The sequence below is a fragment of the Mesoplodon bidens genome (assembly GCF_964165515.1).
Source record: "Mesoplodon bidens genome assembly, chromosome: 9".
Lineage (NCBI taxonomy): Eukaryota > Metazoa > Chordata > Mammalia > Artiodactyla > Ziphiidae > Mesoplodon > Mesoplodon bidens.
This window is the reverse complement of record NC_138166.1, coordinates 88,952,388-88,973,890: the sequence shown is the minus strand read 5'-3', so window position 1 is coordinate 88,973,890 and position 21,503 is coordinate 88,952,388. Positions and strand designations below refer to the sequence as shown.

Genomic DNA, 21,503 nt, shown 5'->3' with positions numbered 1-21,503 from the left:
ATATATGTAAAATACTGAGTCACAAAATAAACTTAAGTTTATTATACTTAAGTTTATACTTAAGTATAAATTAAAAGAAACTGGTATTTCTTTCAGAGGGTCAGAGGAAAAGAGAAAACAGGAAAGCACTGATGTGGCTAATGCTGATCGGGTGGCTGTACTGCTCGGATGGCAGCCACAGCCCTGATGGATCTGGGGATGTGCGTATGTTGGCGGATGGCTGTGCGAGGACTGAAGAAAGATTCCCGCAGTGGGTGGGAGGTTAAAAGACTAGATAATCTTGAAGCCAGAGTCTGTGTTTTGTTCCTTTTTATGTTCTTAGTGCCTAGTCCAGCAGCACTAACTGGCACAGGAAATCCTCAATGAATATTTGTTGAATGAATGCATGGAAATGAGTAAGGTTTACAGATTTTTAAAGGCTCCTCTTAAAAATTCAATTAGGCTTGGAAATGAATTCAGGCAGTCCTACATTTATGAAAAGCTTGTTTCCAAAACCTTAATTTGCAAATTGGTTTTTGGAACTTCAAACATTATTATACATGGCAGCTGGGATCTTAGGCCAGCCCACAGCTACCTTTTAAAACCCAGGATATATCTGAAGCTAGTAGCGAGAACGGAAGCTGCATTTCTACGGGATAAAGGCATCCTCGCTGGTCCAGCTAGGAATGCCAGGGGCCAACTGGCCTCCAGATGGCAGAAGAGCACCTCTCCAGCCCCCCATTCCTCTTGCCTCAGCTGGCCCTGCCTCTGCAAAGCCATTCTGGGGGGACTGGGAGGGACATGAGAAGCAGTATGAAGTGAGGGCTCATGTCAGGGATAGAAATAGGTCAAAGGTCAGGAGAGGGAAAGAGGAGTGAGCAATGCAAATTGCCTCAACCAGGAAGGAAAGACAGGCCTGTGGCCACCAGGCACTCAGCCCATGTGCTTGTGGCCAGGTGGCCAGTAAGACACATGCAAAAAAGTCGAGACCAACTCCATAAAGTTTGGTGTAGTCACCACTGCAGGAGAGATTCAGCAATATCATTTATAGAGTGCCCCATACGTGCAAAGTACAATTGCCTGTTTTTCTGCCATTCTTTCTTATTTTTTTTATCCATTAACAGTAAGTAGTCATTTCACCCTTAACCAGATAAGAGGTCCAGTAAAGTCAATCATTTAAAGCCCATCTTTGAACCCAAAAGTGAGGAAAAAATGGCAAGTTTGGTATACAAACCACAGTCACAAAAGGTACATGCCCTTTACTTTGTAACAGAGAAGGCACCTGAGTGCTCCTTGCCCAGACTGTTGACTTTTTCCTTGAACACAATTCCAACAAATAGGGCTTCCTGATAGCCTTGGCTACATCCAAACAGAGTGGAACCACGAGAGTTGGATGCATTAAGAGCAATTAGGAGAGATAAAATAAATAAAAAGATAGAGGACAGCACACAATAATTGGACAATTTCTGGATGAGAGTTGTATCCACTGAGATACCACTGTTTCACAGCATGATTTAAAAAACTATATGCAGGGCTTCCCTGGTGGAGCAGTGGTTGAGAGTCCGCCTGCCGATGCAGGGGACACGGGTTCGTGCCCTGGTCCGGGAAGATCGCACATGCTGCGGAGCGCCTAGGCCCGTGAGCCATGGCCGCTGAGCCTGTGCGTCTGGAGCCTGTGCTCCGCAGCGGGAGAGGCCACAACAGTGAGAGGCCCGCATACCACAAAAAAATAAAAAAAATAAATAAACTATATTCGTAGTGACAATTCGCAGCAATGGGGAAGTGTTTCAAATGTATTGTAACATCTATTTTAAAGAACGGAAAGACATAGTTTTCATTACAATTTTTTTTTAAATTTAGCATGCTAGAAAATTGTAATGCTACATTCCCCAATAAGATTGAATAAACCAGGTATTTATTCCTAAACTTTTTACAAATTTGAACATTTTTAGGTGCACATCTTCTGTATCTTATACAATTATGCCAATTATTGATTTCCCTGACATGTTTTTAACTTAGTTTCTTCAGAAAACAGTGGGATGAACTAAATAATTTCCTATGTTTCTTTGATTCCATGGTTTAAAAATTTATATACCCTTCCACATTTGTTACAAAATGTGACAAAAGCATGGCTGTTTATAAGAAACCCAAAATCTTGACTCAAGAAGACTTCACAGGGCTTTGGGAAAACGAGAAAGTAAGTGGTGAAAATATTAGACTGCAAGTGACAGAACCTCTCAGTAATCTTACCAGGAACAAATTAAACAGCACCTTGAAATCTAAAGAACTGAACAGCCAATCACAATTGCCCCTGAAAATAACATGGCTCTGGATAGGTCTTGGCACTCAGGAATCTTAATGCACCTCATAAAAGAAACACTGCCAATCTTGCTCTGTAGGTGATGAAACTGAGATAAATTATCTGATGCAAATGCAAAGGAATTTAGAGCTCACTTTGTTGGGCATCTGTTTTGGCATTTAACCTAAAACTTCTTCCAAAGCAGAAGGCACAGAAGTTTTGTGTGTTCCAATGACTCCAATGAAAAGTGTGAACTTAGATGAACTGAGTTAGAATTATCCAGTAATGGGAAAGCCAAATAATATTTTTTTGAGCATTGGCACTGTGCTGGAAGCTGAAGGTTCAAAGTTTCAAAATAGTTCCTGCCCTCAAGTGGATTACCATATATTGCATTGGCATCCTACTAGCCACTTTTGCTCACTTTTGGGTTCAGAGATTGGCTTTAAATGATTGACTTTACTGGGCCTCTTATCTGGTTAAGGGTGAAATTATTACCTGCTGTTAATGGATAAAAAATAAGAAAGAAGGGAAGGGAGGGAAGGGAAGGGAAGGGAAGGGAAGGGAAGGAACAGGCATGCTCACCACTAACTTTAGTTCAAGGTTAATAATAGAAGGGTGGACAAAGGATATGGAGAGAAAAGCAGAGCTGAGGAAGCCTTGTGGAGGAAGGCAGTATTTGATTTGGGCCTTGAAGGACAGGAAGGAAGTCAGGAACAAATGAGATAGAGCCCCTCATTCCTACTCTACTCCGCAATCACCCTCCATTGCTTACCCCACCCCTCCCCATCTCTTCCCTACCCCACCTTACCCTACCCACTCCACCAAAACTTCCTTGGAATCCTAGGTCTCCATGGAACACTTCAGAAACCCCCATCTTTTTTAATGTCTCCATTTCAGAGGGGAAACTGAGGCACATAGAGTGTTCTCCACGTAGGAAAGATAGTGAGCCAAGGAATGGAGGTGGCTTGTACATGATGAGTTTGGGGACCAGTGAGTGATCTGATTTGGCCGGAGCAGGGGGAGGTCAGAATGGGAAGGGATATTAAAGGCGGACTGTGGAGAACTTTGAGTGCCACGTAGAGGAGAGTGGGGTCTATCTTCAAAGGTGGGGGTGGGAGGACGGGATGGGACAGGATCAGAAAGGTGACAGAGACTGAAGCCGGGACCAGATAGGAGGCAACTGTAATTGTCCAGGTGGCGGGCGATAACTGCTGAAATTCAGGAAATGAGAGAGTGATTAGAGAAGAGTGAGAGAGACATGGAAAAAGTAAACTGATAGAACTGTGGGCATGATGGAGCAGGAAGAAACTCAGAACCAGGAATTCACACACACACACACACACACACACACACACACACACACACAGAGCAGACTGGGCTCTTTGCCCTGCATTGCAGGCTCTGTGTTGACCAGCTGTGAACACTGGGCAAGCCCTTCACCCCATGTGCCTCAGTTTCCTCATCTGAAATGGTGGCATTAAATAAGATCGGGGTTTCTGAAGTTCCATGGAGACCTAGGATTCCAAGGAAGTTTTGGCGGAGTGGGTAGGGTGGGGTGGGGTAGAGAGGTATGGGGAGTGGGGTGGGCGTGAGCAATGGAAGGGGGGGTGACTGGGGACTGCAGCAGGGATGAGACGCTCTAGATCCAAAACCACCTATTTAATCAGAACATCTCCTTTATGTAACAGGATTCCTTGTAACAGTAAATTTGCTAAAAAAACCCACAAAGCCCCCCGACCAGTCTGATAACCACAGGAACATATAGATAAGCTCTAACACCCCTTTGTGCTCTCACACTTGAGGGATCACACTTAGAGAAACTGGTTATCCAAGAGATCTGCTAATATAGTGGATGTGGGTCTCATTTTTAGGACCCCATTGAGTTCCTGTTTATTTGATGAGCTGTTGCACAAATGCTGGAACAAATGCAACAACAACTGTCATGCTGAATCGATGCCAAAACTCTCAAAAATAGGACAGATTTACTGAAAGGCCATCTGGTGTTCTTACTCTTGTGCCTTACCTTTTCCCAAGACCCAGTGAGTTTTCCAAACCTCATAAATGCCAGCGTGAAAAGGGCCCTTGCCTTCAAGTACAAAGACACTGGCTTCCCTGCTACTGACTGTTGTCTGGCTTTGGGTTAAGTGGAGTTGCCCCTCTGGGTTCCGTTTCCCTGTCTATAGAAGAAGAGCATTGCAGCAAACAGCCCTAGGGGCCCCTCTAGCTTGAACATTCCAGGATTCCAGGATCCTAAACTTTGGAGCCTGTTATCTGAACAATTGTCTGATCAATAGCATGTGCTCTGGGTCTTGTTCTGTCACAGTCAGATGGTCAGTGTATTAAGGGCTTTGGGCTGTTGACTCTAAGGATTGGGCAATGTGTGCTTTAGCCAAAGTCTCTGAGCCCTGCAGATGGATCACTCCGAGCAGAGGGCTCAGGTCTAAATTAACAGCAGATCTTTAGAAACACGATGCTTTGTGGATCGGTATGTGGAATAAGAAAACCCGTGCCTTTGGTATAAACACCCCCAAATGGTCGACGAACCACCAAAAAAAAAAAAAAAAGTAACAGAGGAAAACCAATCAGAGCCACCACCAAGTTGAGACCAAAAAGTTCCACACAGGTCTGATATTTACACACTCACTGCCTTCCTTTGCCTCCTGATTTCTCCTCTCGCCTCCCACTCCCACAACTAAAAAAAAAAAGATTATTTTATTTTATTTTTCAACGATTCCTTTATGTGAAAGAAGAAGAAGAAGAAGTACAACTGAAGAGGTGAAGCAAGCACTCACTGGGAGAGCACGGCCAGGCTGCGTCTTCCCTGCGATCCGGATCCCCCGAGCATGTCTGCAGCTGGAAAAGGGCTGCGGGCACAGAGGTGCTGAGACCCTCTGAGCGGTCAGGGCGTGGACCGGGCCCGCGGAGGTGCCATGTTATCTGTGGCTGAAATGCAGTGTGCAGGATGCTCCCAGGCTCTCCCTTTGTGTTAACACTTTGGTCTGTCCCTGTGACGAAAGTCTGGGCTTGTCCTTTGCCAAATTTACTCCTCCCCACCCTTTCCCTTCGCATAGGATCATCAGAGAGCTGATTGTTATTTTTTACTGTAATCTCTCTAATAGAGGCCCATCATGTTTAGATTTAGATTGTAAACGGCCCAGATTGCTTCGTGATTTCCAGGATGTTATTACTGAGCAGTAGGGGCCAGGATCCCCAGTAGCTTTCATGATGAAGACTTTATATGATCAATTACAAATAATTCTTCCAAGGCAGGGAACTAGTTAAAGGAAAAGACACTGATCCACGTGCTCAGCCCTTTGGAAAATAGTCGACCATGGTATCACTTGCATGCACAATCCAATTCTGAAAAGATCAACGGAAATCAGCCCACCAAAAAGTTCATCCGGGTGCAGTTCTCAGGCCCTTGTTCTGAGCTCTGTTCTCAATTAGCATTGGTGTCAGTGGCTTCCAAAGCAAACAGTTCCCACTGAGAAATCAAATCTGGGAAACTCCTATTATTCCTTTTATTCAGGGGAAGATGCATGATATAAAAATGCATACAAAGGCAAAGGGAAGAGAGCCAGAGGATCAGTGATATGCTGTGTTATACAGGGTGTTTGGCGAAATGAGGGCAACAGCTTGACGAAGGGACATGTTGCAACAGTGGGCCCAGTCTGCCCTCGTGGCACTCTGGTGTGGTGATCTCATCTGCCAGGCCAGGCAAGGGAGCCTGGTCAGCAACAGCTTGGAAAGCAACCAGATTCCAACCCCTGTGGAGGGGGTGGTGTTGATTCTATCTGGAGATGACACTCTATCTAAGCTTGAGTTATGAATGTGCTGCTTCATCGCTAACAAGCAATGAACAGATTGCTGCTGGGGCACCAAGATACTTATGGGACTGGCTTTCTGTTAAATAAGTAGAACAACCCAGATCTCCACAGTGTAGGGTTAAGATGATTCTTTTGGTAAATAGCAGGAGAAACAATCAACTTTACACATTGATTCACATCCTTCATACACTGAAAAACATCTTTGAGATCTATGGCTTCACATCACAAACACGGACACAGACGCACAGAGCACTTCAAAGTCATGGAGAGGAACCAACGCAAGTATTCCTGTGCTCAACTGAAAGAGGTTTAATTTAGTTAGATTAAACCCTCTCTTCATTTTAACTAACTAGAAAATTTTGGTTGTTTTATTGCTTAAGTACTATGCTGTCCTCAAAGTCATAGTTTATAGAGTAATATAGTTTAATGAACTTCAAAATTAATTATCTCTATATATCATGATGAATATACACCTTTAAATATCCCTTTGATTATATATGTTATCACTCAACATATATTGACTATTTAAAGTGCATGAGACACTCATAGAGATCACACAAGAGGCTTTAATGAAATACTCACTGACTAGACTTGAGTTTATTGCTCCAAAGCTGTGATAGATACATGTACTGAGGCATTTTGCTATTCCTCTTTCTGCCACATTTTTCCCATTTAATTTTTTTCCTTTTAAAATATTCAGTGATTTGCTGTGGCAAGCAGAATAATATTCCTCCCAAAGACATCCATGTCCTAATGCCCAGAACTTGTGAATATGTTACTTTACATGGCAAAAGGGATTTTCCAGATGTGATTAAGTTAAAGGCATTGAGGTGGAGAGATTACCCTGGATTATCCAGATGTGCTCAATCTTAGTCACACAGGTGTTTAAAGTGAGATAAACCTCTCCCGCTGAGGTCAGAGGGAGATATGGCTACAGAATAATGGCCAGAGAGATGACTTTGCTGGTGCTGAAGATAGAGGAATGGGGTCCAGGAATGTGGCAGCTTCTAGAAACTGGAAAGGCAAGGAAATAGATTCTCCCATAGAGCCTCCAGAAAGCAATGCAGCCCTGTCTATATTTTGATTTTAGCCTAGAGAGACCTGTGTTGGACTTTGAACCTCTAGAACAATAGATAGGTTTGTGCTGTTTTAAGCCACCAAGTTTGTGGTTATTCGTTACAGCAGTGATAGAAAACTAATACATTTGCTTATGGGACTCAACTGACCTTGGGAATACGTTTCGCCTCCTGATTTCCCCCGTTTCCCACCCCCACTCCAATTCTGAGGTGGCAAGTATAGTTTTGGCATATTCGGAATAAGTTCATAAAATGGAGTAGCCTGGAAAAACTTCAGTGGTTCTTCCAGGCCAGCCCAGACTCTCTCTCTCTCTTTCTCAACACACACACACACACACACACACACACACACACACACACACACACAGGAGAGCAAGAATTTAGTAATCTTCCACGAATATGCTGACATTCATGCACTGAAAGTATGTGAATGGCCAGCTGTATAAAAGATATTCACCAAGTTATTTTCCTAGTTGTAAAGATAGAAAGAGGGAAATCATGCACACTTGTAGTTGGCCCCCTGTTATTTTTTATTTTTATTTTTTTTGCGATACGCGGGCCTCTCACTGTTGCGGCCCCTCCCGCTGTGGAGCACAGGCTCCGGACGCGCAGGCTCAGCGGCCATGGCCCACGGGCCCAGCCGCTCCGCGGCACGTGGGATCTTCCCGGACCGGGGCACGAACCAGTGTCCCCTGCATCGGCAGGCGGACTCCCAACCACTGCGCCACCAGGGAAGCCCAGCCCCTTGTTATTAACGTAATGTGTTTGGGAAGTAGCTGTCTGTCTTCAGTTTGTAAAACTAATGGATGTCATAACTCCTGCTACCTAATAGGGTACTGACATGACAATAGTGAAGAGAGGAGTGAGTTTTGGGCCTGGGTCAGACACCAGTAGGGAACAGGGAGAGCACAAAGGACAATAAGAAGGAGATTGGATGCATTTGGAGATAAGTGAATCATGAGATGAGAGCAGGGCTGGAGTAGGCAAAGGCTCCCAGGTAGCCTTCTGTGGTCCAGCTTCCTGGGGCTGGAGAGGCAAGGTGAGAGGAATTAGGAAGAACATACCAGAAGGTAATTTGTGAACAGTGTTTCTGCAGAGACCAGCAGGCACATGTGCTTTCACTGTGTAGCACAGACACGGGTACTCAGAGTCCAGCTTCCAGAACTGGTGTCTCTGAGAACTGAAGTAATGATCATTCATTGGCACTGTGAACAACAGGGCCAGCAAGATAGTAGGTGTCATACATAGGACATTTCCAGCCTCTTTTACTAGGGGAGACGGAAGTCTGGGCCACTCTCAAATTACTGATAGCACCCTTCATTTCTAGATACTTTGCTTAATTTTTCATCAAAGAGATTCTGGGCTGGGAAGGTTTGAAGGAGGTCAGTGCTATAGAATGAAATAGCTCCCACCACAGGGTGGTCTTTTATTAATAAAATATGATTAAAAAAATAACTTTTGGGCTTCCCTGGTGGCGCAGTGGTTGAGAGTCCGCCTGCCGATGCAGGGGACACGGGTTCGTGCCCCTATCCCGGAAGATCCCACATGCCGCGCAGCGGCTGGGCCCGCGAGCCATGGCCGCGGAGCCTGTGTGTCCGGAGCCTGTGCTCCGCAACGGGAGAGGCCACAGCAGTGAGAGGCCCGCGTACAGCAAAAAAAAAAAAAAAAAAAAAAAAAAAAAAAAAAAAAAAAAAAAAAAAAAAAAATAACTTTACTTCATGGAGGTAGGATCTCCATGATCTCTTCCAGACTTTATGGTCTGCAATGGTTGTTTAAGAATAGCTTTTACCTTGGAGCAATTCCCTAGGGAAAAGAGAGGTATGTGGGAAGTGCCCCTTGTACTGCCTTAATGCACTTAAGGCACACACACACACAGAGCCACTCACCTCCTACAGAAACACAACTTAAAGTCAAAGGAAATCTATTCACATGAGAGGCAACCGTTCAAGTAATTTAAAGGGGATGTTTAAAACATCTTGAAGAAATTTTTTCTTACAAAGAAATTCATAGACTCTACCCATTTAGAATGAAGCAAAAGATCTTGCCTAGACAACGGCTCACCAAGGGGTGGACAGGAACGGAAATGAAGGGGTTAACTACATACTTGTAGGCTGAACCTCTTTCCTCCTTTCCCTTGGTGACTTAGAGTCTTCCCTCCACACCTGAGGGCATCACCCTCCTCCTCACTCCCCACCCCCAAAAGCACTGAACATGTTCACTTAAACTATATTGCTTTGTATTTTCCTGTGATACAGCTTTTTAACGGATCTTCCTAAGAAATCTTCTAATGAAATACTTCTCCCTTTTTCCATCTCCTTCTGCAGAAATTACAGATTCCTCTTCTTTCTTTCCTCTGCTTTCTACCATCCAATAAAGTCTTTTCCTCACCTCTCCTTCCCTATCGTGCCTTTGATAAAGTCTTCGTAGTTCCCACTGTGGAATGTGTGATGGGCTGGGTGGAGGAGGGGGGTGGAGAGGTGTATGTACTGTTATAGAAAGTCATCGTTTGTCACGAGAATCTTTATGGCCTTTGCTGACACAATTCTCTGAACTATTCTCTGGTCTGACTCCAGGCCTGTAACACATCTTGAGTTGCTATACTCTCTTGTCTGCCTTACAATGTTGGCCATATAGCTTCTGTCCCAGCATCTTCCCCCTACTTAACACTATTTGAATATTTACTACAAGCAAGTCATGAAGTTAAGTGCTGTGGAGGGCTCCAAAGATAAGAAGGGCAGTCCCAAAGGGAGATAAGATATGCACAGAAAAATATTAATGCAAGATGGGGAGTGAAGAGTATTCTGAAAGCAGCAGAGCTGAAGCACTATACTTCTAAGGTGACATCCTACGATCAAGGTCCCAGTGTTTAATCATCCTTATGCTCAATTTATTCTGTGATTGAACTAGACTTCCTGTGGCTGAAATAGAAATCCACTTATCTCTGTTAGGGCCACAGGTATTAAGTCATCGTTCAGTCTCATCTTTTCTAGGCTAAATGCCAATGCCTATTTTCCATCCTTTTAATATCAGCTTGAAATATAACAACTCTTCAAACGGGAAACCAAAATTGGACATAATAAAGGCTTGACCAAGGCTGAATGTGGCTGGCTGAAGTCCCGGTGCTGCCTGCCACGTTCCTGTTAACACATCCTAACATTGTTTTCACGTTGATAATAGCATCTCTTATAGGGTTCATTCATTAATTTTTGTGCTAAATCCAGGGTGGTTTTTTTTTTCTTCTCCAGATTTGTTGCTTAGTCAGTCTATCTCCAACATTTATCTGTTAAGCTATTTTTGTTGTTATTAATTACCCTTAATATGAAGAACTTCATACTCTTTCCAGAGGCTCATTTTTCAACTCTTTCAGGTTACTCTCTGTAGTATTTTTCTTGCCCTCCTGCTTAAAACACAAAATCTGATTTCATGAAAGGAGAAAAAGATCTTTCAGAAAGCATATACCTGCATTTCAATACCTGGGAATTCTAATGATCTATTTGAGGCAACATAGAGTTCAAGGTCCTAGACTGAACTCAGAATGTATTTATATATTTCTATCTCGCATTACTAGGCTGTGAGCTCCTTGAGGAGGGGCACTATGTCTTACCCACTTTCATGCTCCTCCTCTCAGCCCAGTTAGCACAATGTCTGGCAGAGATCAGCCCTTCTGTAATATGCGCTGCATAAGTGAATTAGGGCACCTGGCTTCATAAAGAGCAAATAATGGCCTTGACCAAGTTAATTTGTTTTTTCTGTCGTTGAGTTGAAATAGGAGGATAATTGATTGGTGGCCCCGCCTCAAGTTCAGTTGTGCCTACCACTGGAATTGAGATGCATCTGGGCTTGTGTGATGGTGTGGTGAGGGAGGCCTAGGGAGCCGATTTGCATGGGGGTTTGGAGAGTTGTCTGCTATCCCATGCCTTGGAACTGGTCCCTGAGCCGAGACCCATTGCCATATGTCTATGTCCTGAGGACAGGGGTGGGCTGCAGAGAAGCGGAAGCTGCTTCCACAAGGTGTTTGCTGAGTGTAGGCCAAGCTTTGGTGGCCAGGTGACAAAGAAGAGCAGAGGAAAGTGTCCCCCTTACTACCTCTATATGAGCACAGCATGGTTTTGGAATTCCGGAAGAGTGAAGCGAACGCAGGGCCACTTTGGAACCTTGAAAGATTGTATCAAGGGCACGAGACAGTATCTTTGACGTGGAAGCCCAGGGTCTCAAGTGAACCCCAGGGCAGTGGGAGAGAGGGGCGAGGGCCTCACTGGGGCAGGGGGCCAGCAGCAAGGAGCCACGGGAGGTTGCACATGGTGGGTGAATACACCATTCATGAGGTTTTATAAGACAGACTTCCAGAAACAGAAGAACTTTTTAAAAAAATTGATGGTGGGGTGGTAGTCCTGCATCAGCAGAGATCATTAAGAATTATATTACTAGTAAAGTGATTCTGTTGACATCCATAGGCAGATTCTGATTGAGGATATATGGGTGACAGTTATAAGGTTTCTGTACATTTTTAAAATTACATCTTATTCTAAAATCCATGCGCTCTCCTAGGATGGCCTTCTCTCCCTCTCCACCTGGAGGTAGCTATTCCTCCCCTCCCCTCCTCTCCTCCCTCCACAGCTGGCCCCACCCCAGAGGGCTCACCAGCAATGCCACCCTAGTATGTATTTGGTTCTACAATGAAACAGGATGGGTGCATGGGAGTGAGATGTCATTTCACTCTGTCTTGATGCTTCTGTATTTTCATGGTGAAATGCAGGTCCTCTGGTCATGATACCACCGTTCAGTTAAAAAGAGGACATTCTTTCCTTCCCAAGGCCAAACCTTGAGCCCCAGCATTACGTTGCTAATTCTTCCCCTTAAGAAATCCTGACCCTCAGTTGTACCCCCCTGGCAATCTAACACATGTCTTCAGTGCAATGCACCCTAACATTGATCATAAAGGGGACTTTTGTTCAGTGAAAAGATTATTGGCATTTGCCACCGTTTTCCTGATATCTCCTGAAGCATTCTGCCTTTACCCAACAAAGCTATTCCTTCTCCTTTTCCCTAGAATGGCTTTTTAAACTCCCTTTGCTTCTCTCAATTCTAGTGGTTCTTTAAGAACCAGTGTCTGGCTCCACCTCTATAAAGTCTTCCTCGTTTTGACTTTATTTCTTTGTAATTTATCATCTTAGGAGGAGAGATGAGAAAGTTTGAACCCACTCGTTTGCATGCATTTGAGAAATAGTTATGTTGTCACGTGTGACTCAGCCCTTCCAGCTAACTTGCTGTGAGGCTCCATTTCTGTTTAAACTCTTCTGCAACAATTATATAGGTCTAGTCTCTAAGTTCTTTTTAAAATCTGGGGGTTTTAGCCAGCTGGACTATTTTCTTTTCCTGGAAAGAAAAGTTTCTATCTTAAAAAGATTGTGCTTCTAACTCCCCTCTGCCCTCCAGGTTGAAACACATCTTTAAAACAATAAGACAGTGCTTGGAAATAGTAGGGTTCTAACAACAGTTTCTTGAATGAATGATTGCTGGTGCACATCTATAAAACCCTGGTTCTGGTCTCAGAAAATAATAGTATATACCTTATATAATTCTAAGAAGGAAGTGTGTACACGAAAGATATGATTTCTGCCTATAGGAAAATGAATTTAGCCCTTGGTGATAATTTTAGAATATAGATTTCTTGTACATAGATACAATTAAACTGTAAAGGAAATTAAGAAACTATCATGGGGACTCTGAGGATGTAATTCTGGTGCAGGGAAAATGTCACATCTTCAAAAGGTCGCATCTTCTAAGGAAGCACGTTAGTTCATAAGCCACAGAATTCTCAGTGTGTATTACTCTTGTTCAAAGTATCTAAATATTTCCACACCATAAATTTATTTTCTGGTGTCCACTTTATGCATCTGGATATTAAATTTACACATGGTTTTTATAGCTGGAATCAAACCCAGATTTTTTTCCAGCGATACCATATAAGGTCTAAAAAAGTACTGATTTCTTTTTTAGGAGGTCAGACCTGGATTATATTTGTTCCTATTGCTAGAGAAATAGTCCAGTGTGTGTTTTGGATACTTTGGATGTAGTGTTTATTATTGATATTACATAAATGACACTTTTTAAGGTACTGTCCTATTTTGTGATTAACAGATCACATGAATTAGTACATGATTATGATATCTATCTATAGATAGAAATAAATGGATGGATACACAGAGTCTTACTTATTCATTGTTCATGTGTATATACCTTTTCTCACCTGTTTTCTGGCAGGGATGATTCCTAATACCTCTTTTGCAACTGATACAGCTTAAAATAGTGTTAGACATATGGCAGGTGCTCAATAAATACTCATCATTTGCTCTCTGGGCTAAAGGGGGACAGCAATGGAGTAGAGATGCTGCATCAAGAAGGCCAGTTGGCTGGTCCTCCCAGACTCCCATGGAGTGGCCTTTTTTGGAGTATTTCTCATGGTACAAGCTCTAGAAGCTCTGCTGCCCCAGCCACTGGATCTTGGGAGTTCTCAGAATGGACAGGTCTCAGAGAGACTGATTGGCTCACAGACTCACAAGAAACTGATGTATACATCAGAATCCCAGTTAGTGCCAATTAATTAAGATAGAATGGATGACCTCCCTCTTGAGTGCCTGGGGAGCTCTCACTTCCCAACCAGGTTACCCCCATTCCCCAAGCCAGAATGTCAGGAAGCCTCAGTCACCAGAGACTGCTTCATGATGTGGAGTCAGAGCAAAGGGAGGGAACATTATCATGAGGAAGATTTCACCCAAGCCAAGCGGAGATGTGCAGAAACACCTACCTCAGTGGAGAGAATACTTATCATGTCACAAGACTGAACGAACCCTGAAATTCAAGGTCTGTTTTATCTGGATATTCCTAGATGACCAGTGCCAACCCTGGACCTGGCATCCATGCGGACCTCTTCTACTGGCCCATTCTTTTTTCAGACTTACTAAGGCCATCAATGATGTGGACTGAATGTTTGTATCCCCCCAAATTCATACATTGAAATCCTAACCCTGCATGTGATGGTATTAGGAGGTAAGGCCTTTGGGAGGTAATTAGGTCATGAGGGTGGAGCCCTCATGAGTGGGATTAGTGTTCTTATTAGAATAGACATGAGAGAGCTTGCTTTTTCTCTCTCTCCACTGTGTGAGGATACAACAAGAAGACAACCAACTGCAAACCAGGAAGGGGTCCCTCATCAGACACCGGATCGGCCGGCACCTTGGTCTTAGACTCCCCAGCCTCCAGAGCTGTAAGAAATAAATGTTTGTCGTTTAAGCCACCCAGTCTATGGTATTCTGTTATAGTAGCCCAAACTGACTAAGACAATAGATTACAGTTAGACTCCACTTGCTTATATCTGAGAGACCTAATGTAATTTGACACATGTTGAATTTATTAGAAATGTTCTTTTGTACACTTTTTGGGCGCCTTTATGGTGGCAGCTTGAGACAAGAGGTTAGAAATAGACTAGGAGAAAGCTCTTCAGCTTTAGGACATTATTTTACTTTGAAGTTATTGAGCAATGAAATCAAGCTATTATTAAGACCAAGGCAGGAAAAACCAATATAGATCCTTTTTACTCATTAGTTCATAGAGTAGAATAGAACAGGGAAGGGGTTTTAGTGAAAACATTTAATTAAAAAAATCATATTCATTTTTCTTATTTAAAAGCCAAAAGCCATCTGGAAAGCTTTTTAATTTTAAGACCTCATGAAGACAACAAAGAAAATAAAATGGATGATACTTACACAAAAAGTAGCATACAGTACACTTCAAATCTGAAAGCCAGTGACCTGAAATATGCATTCAGTTTTCTAAAATATGCTGCAAAGTAGAGAGAGCTGGGGTAATCTGAGATTCCCCTAGGTATTTTAGAACTCAGTGTCTTTCTAGGATAACTTCAAATTATCTTTCCTTTTGACTCTTTTTTAGTGGATCTAAGAATTAAAAATTAAATAAAAAATTAAAAGATACAATTCTGAGATATTCTATAGTGCTTCCAAGCCTATGTGTTCTGGGTGTTCCAGCTCATTAACTTCACTTTAATTACAAATTTTGTGATAATGAATTAACCAAAGGGTATACTTTTGTAATTAAGAAACTCAATGCCTACTGCAGAATGTGTTGTATCAGTCAATGTTTACTAAATTAATTTGAATCTTAGAGTTTTGACTAATAGCTATTTATAAATGCTTCTCCTCTTTCTTCCAAACAGTACTTTTTGAGGTATATGAACTATTAATAAAAACAAAAAATTCTCCACTTCACCAAAAATAAAGTTAACCCTCTGTATCTTGGTTTAAAAGTCTTGGGTTTTCTAACATCTTTCTTTATCCTTTTTTTTCTTTCTTTCTTTTTTTTTTTTCTTGGTTCATCCCAATACTAGAAAACAATGCACTATTTAGAGTCTAAACTTTAGACCCAACTTGTGTGTTAAACACTCTCTATTTCAGAAAGAGTGTTGGTAAATACTAGTCTGAGGTTGGCCCTACCCCTAATCTACTTCTGCCCATCCTCCTGGGATTAACTGAGGTTGTTTATGTCTCCAGACCACACACTTCATCTTTCATTAGAGAAATTTTTGATTATATAGTTTGTTCACTGTTGGACTCTTTGGGGCTTGGTATGAACCCTGTAATTCAATGATTATCTGGTCTTATAATGCAAATGTTAATAGCAAATAACACTAAGAGCTTGAGTACTAGAGCAAATAGGCCAACTAAAGGGAATCTACTCTTACCAAATGAATATCACTTGCCTCCATGATGCCACTAAATAAGCATAATGGTCAAAATTACAGGGGGTAGAAGTCCACTATCCTTAATAATCAGAGAAATACAGGAGGTGAGTTTCTTCATATTTCTAGAGACAAAGATAGGAAGTCAAAATTCCAGTGGCTCATCAGGAGAGTGATGGAACCCCAGGTATGGTATGGATGGTGTCAGTACTCGGAGAATACCACAAAGGTCACCAATGTTTCTGCCTCCCCATAAATAGCTTATTGAAGTGAGTAAAGTTCTGCCTTGGTACACAGATATGATCTGAAGTACCTGTTTGCTCATTCACTTATTCAGCATTGAGTATGGGCCTTTGGGGAAATAAAAGTGAGTAAGAGGTAGTTTTGGATTTAGAGTTGCTTTCAATTTGGTGGGGAAAAGAGACATATAAACAAACAAACAATAAAATGGGTGACGATAATTAACGTACAAACAAATGCTATGGGAAACCCAAGGTGGGAAATCAGTCACTTGATTGGGGACCTCTAGGAAGGTGTTTTCCAAAGGATGACTGTTGAGATAGGCCTTCAAGGTAAGAGTATACCACTTACAAGAGCTTCAGGAGGTAAGGACAGTGGTGTGGAACAGCATAGAATCCCTATAAGCCTGAGGACTTTTGCTCACTTAGAGGCAAAACCAGACAAGTAAGTGACCAACAGCAGGGTTTAATTCTGATTGGGATAAAGACATCATTTTAAAGTCTTTTGAATTTTCTCTTCAATTCACAACTGGGGGAAAGGGAAGATAAAATGGCTGCTTCTAATCTGCATTTGAGGTCCTAAGCCCTCTCCAGGGGTGACAGGCTCTGGGGAGAGTGAGAGGTAACATTTTATAGGATTTTCTCTGAGTCAGATTTTTGAAAGCCTAGAATGCCTGAGGGCCAGTTAGATAGCATAAGATTAGCAGAGAGAGAAGTGTGAACTGTCTTTTGAAACACAGTATATGACCAGAATGAAACTTGCCACTACACATAGAGTTAAATAGAAGTGAATCCGATCTAAATGAATCATACAGGTACCCCTACCTGATAAGCATCTGTCATATGCAGCTCCCTTACACTTTTGATGACATTTGTCCATATCTCATTTAATTTGCTCAGCCACCCTGAAAAGTGTTAGTTCTATTTTACTGATGAGGAAGCCCAGATCTTCTAAACTTTCATCCAGTATCCTCTTTCTTTTATCCTTGATCTAAAAGGTACTTTCTTTCATGGAGTTAGAGGCGGTTGTAGGGGTTAGCCGCAGCATAATGCAGAGGGAAAAGCACCAGAACTGGAGTAAATGACAAAGTTTCCAGATTTAATGCTGCCACTGACTATGTGCCCTTGGACATGTAACTCTGCAAGCTGGGTCCAATGATTCGGACTTCCAAACTCTTTTCTGAGAATGCAGGGAAGAGAGTCTTAATTTCTGACCACATAACCCAATAGGATACCAGGATACGTTTCCTAGCAGTAATTCCACATTTCAATCAGAGTTCTTGTGGAAGACTAACTCCTTTCTGAAGGGCATGTCTCCCTGGTTCACTCTACCATTGCTCTGACAAATGTTTCAATGAGATAGAACTTATATTCATGCGCCTCTGAGGTGAGGCACTTAGAAATGAAAGGATTAGGAATTTCCATCCTGCCTCAGCCTTGAGTTTTATAAAAGCTTCATTCTGTTCAGCTCATAAGCCATGGAGCTTCCATAGCAATGATACTCCCTGGGTAGCCAGGATATACTCTGAGGGTGCTGGCTCAGGAAACATACATATATTTGGAATGTTTTGCTTTCATGGTTCATTAGGTGGGAAGAGTTAAAGGCTCTTAAAAGGGGAGTATCAGGAAGGAAGGGCATCAGATATCAGCTCTTTCTATATCACGATTTTTGTCCAAGTCCCCTTAACAGTAATTTCTCATCCTCTTCATCAAGGAAGGAGAAAAGGTGAGGGAATGTTAGATCTCCAAAATGGGCCCCCACTTAAAAAAAAATCAAGATATACACAACAGTTTTGATTAGAGAAACAGAAGGACTCTTCAAGGAAAGAGTGGGCAGAGGTATACATCTACTGCAGTTGCCGATAGTGCCTTGGGAGAGATGGAGTGTAATTATACCTGCTGAGGCTTCTGGTCTTCGAACCAGCACGATAACCCATCCTCTCATCATGCTTGTCTGTTTGTTCACTTCCTGCTCAGTAATTTACCATATTAGTCTCTTGATTCCCCCAGAAAGACCTGCCAACAGTGCAAGGTTTTCTGTGGGAATCAAAAATGGTTTGACTCTGTTATGCTAAACAGGCACAGTAGAGCTACTAGCTCCAGAAATAAAGGACTGTTTCATTACCTAGCTGCTGGGGCCAGCTCTGGAAGTTATCTAGTTTTCATTTGGAGAGCCCCTAATTTTGCAAAATTCCCGCTGGACAATAAGACCCAGGTTACTTAAGAAAATAAAAAGCACACATTGAGCAATCTTCTGGAATCTAACAGTTGGATCCCTAAATGGTACAGGAAGATGGAAGCCAGGGAAGATGTGACACGGGGTAGACCATTTCACCCATAATGGAAAATATGAACGTTGGAAGAATTTCCTATTCTAAACAATACGCAATTTAAAGTACACTCTCTGGAGACTCTCCTGAATGGCTGCTATTTATAGTGGTTGATGTGTACTTTACCAAGATTTATATTCCACCGAAGGAACTGTATGTGATGTAGGGGGTTATTAAAATGGAAAATAAACCCTCACATTTTAACTTAGTTAATTGGTACTAATCTCAAATGTAATGTCAAATCTCACTAATCTAGACTAACTGAAAGGAAGGTCTTTACAAATTATGCAATATTTTTAAAGAAATTCAGTTTCGAAAATATGTTCAAGTATATCTGGTGACTTCAATCAAACTAAAAAAATTAGAAACTTGTTTTAAAATTGCATGAATAAAAATGATTTATAATTAGCAAATTAAGCTTTTAAATGCAGGTGAATGTTTCCAGTTTTTTAAAAAGTTTTAAAAAGTTGTGCTCTCAAATGTTTAATAACTAGGCCATGGAATGTAGCTTGCACATTTAACATAATAATCAAATCCTTTACTTATAAATAGTTCAAATTTATACTCTTCTATAGTTTCATAAAGATTTAAAAATGGAAGAATGTGAATTAATGAAGATTTACGACAGACTAAAAACTGATTTTCCAGCTCCTGATGAACATTACTTATTACGTGGCAAACTAGTGAAAAGAACTGATTTTATTCACATTATAAGGTATGCACATTATTCCTCTTTAACCTCATTCACGGATGAAAGAGAATCCATTTATACAGCCACTGTATCGTTCCAACATGCTCATGTTTCATGTCCAGTGGTACTTTCTCATAACAATGTTAAGAGCCTTTGGGATAATGAAAGTTAACTATTTCCCTAGAAGGCTTCAAAGCAATTGAGATAGATTCCCCTTGAATAAGAATTTGGAATAGTCTGTAATCAATCCTGTCTGCATTCCCACCTGGCCAAATGATAGCTACAAATGCAGATCTCTTATACTTGGCTGGTCAGTGAGAAAACCAACGGGCAGAATAGATATACTCAACATACATATTTGAGAGACTTCATTACACTTTATTTGATTTTGATGAGCATTCTTTGCTTGTAGAGAATTCTTTGTTTGGAATAATTCTCCAGGGTTCCCAGCTGTGGACATAGAAGGACTCATTTGGTCCCTTATGTTTAGAAAGGCAAATTTGTTGCCCTCTCAGAGAACAGTGGGCTCTCAACACTTTCACCTGAATCTGGAGGGAATCTTTGGAAAGCTTTGGATCACAGAATCCTGGAAAAACTCTCACCTAAACTCATATTATCTTATTTAGAATTTTTTTAAAAAATAAATGAATTTTTCAGAGTTCTGGTTACCTCTGAGGATAGGGAAGCAAGGGGGTGGGATAGGAGAGGGGTCTGCCGGGAGTTTCAGTGATATTGGAAATGTCCTAGGTCTTAAGATGAGTGATAAGTTTATAGTGTAGGCATTACAATGATTTATAACCTCTATATACATTACATAATATTATTTTGTGTGTATTGGCTTTTTCATAATTAAAATGAATAAAATCACTGATTTAGAATAAAATGATTAGAAGTTATTCTGTAAAATGTAGGCACATAACTTTCTTTATATTATTAGTACAGTCTTTATGTATGCTGTTGAGAGGCTTTAGGTTACTTCTTTATTTGTGTTGAAACCATAATTATGTAATATGAAAAAAACCCTGTAATTCCACAAGGCAAAAAAAAATCTATTTAGAATATATGATTAATTGAATATTATATACATAAATTATTGAGATCAAAACCTTGATATGTTAGATACCAGACTACCCTATATCTTTATCTTGATTTCAAACCAGTATGGAAGATTAAAAAAAAAGACTCTTTAAAATAAGGAGGTAGATTTTCTTTTCAGCATGGAGACTTCATATCCATAATTCTCCCATCACTTTCAAGGTGATGGCTAAAACAGATTTGAAACGGAGTGGAGACTGAACACCAAACTGTCTGAAGATGTGGGGACTGTGCACATGCTCAATGATTCAGAAACCCCAGAAGGCAGCTGAAGAGGTGCCGAGTTTTTTGGGAGATGACTCCGGCAAGGGCTTTCCTGATAGCTCCTTCCTTACCATGTCCTCCAGCCAGCCGAAAAGTAGCAACGACAGGGAACATTCACCATGCAGTAGTCATATATACATATATGTCATATATATATTCTATCTATCATCTATCTATCTATCTAACCATCTATCTATCTATCTATCTATCTATCATCAGTCATCTATCTACCTAGTACTTTGTAATCTATATGAACCTTATGAGGCAGAACTGTTATGAGGCCATTTTCCTGATGAGGAAATGGGCTCAGTGAGGCTAAGTAGAGTTATCCTTGCTAACCCAGCCAGGAATCACACCCAAGTCTGCGTGATTCTGCTTTCTGGGAGATATCATCATGTCTCTGTCCCACTCCAATCTTCCCCATTCTCCCAAAAGATAGTAGTTATAAAGGTGAAACATGAAATCCTCTTTAAGGAATCGTATCAGTTCCTATCTCTCTCATATTTAGAGAAGAAACTCCTTTGATGAGTCTGAATTGCTAAAATGAAACTGGTAAGGATGGAGAAATCCTACATAGTAACTTAGTATCATAATTAAGGTTAGTGTAAAGAAATCTTGCCTAGACAACATATGCCAAATAAAAGACTTCCAAAATTGATGGCAAATGGGGTTCTCTTTGGAAAATCACCACAGTTTTCTTTTCCTTCTTGACTAAGAAGGCAAAGTTCGATTGCTAGTTCCTAACAATTAATGGTTTTCATTCTGTACATCTACTTATCTTTCTTTGCTTTTCATCTTACTCACCATGAAGTAATCTGACCAAGTCTCCTTTTATTTTGTAATAGTATCCATAAAATGTTTTTTAAATAAAAAACACCCCGCATGCAATACAGTGCAGTATACACTATTTTCCCAAACACATGCTCTACTTTCCTAGTCAATAGCCAT

General features: G+C 41.4%; 1 protein-coding gene across 11 annotated transcripts in view; it reads right to left on the bottom strand.

Moving 5' to 3' along the window:
• CALD1 (caldesmon 1) overlaps positions 1-21,503 on the bottom strand; it is a 182,832-nt gene that overhangs the window by 63,053 nt on the left and 98,276 nt on the right. For 2 of the 11 annotated variants that reach the window (XM_081243799.1, XM_081243800.1), the window contains exon 1: positions 5,071-5,217. The exons of 7 other annotated variants lie outside the window; for them this stretch is intronic. In XM_081243799.1, the coding sequence (XP_081099925.1) occupies positions 5,071-5,123 (53 nt within the window). In that variant the 5' untranslated portion in view covers positions 5,124-5,217. Of the gene's footprint in view, positions 1-5,070; positions 5,223-21,503 lie in introns of those variants that run through there. 2 more of the 11 variants (XM_081243804.1, XM_081243798.1) reach the window with 2 other exon arrangements.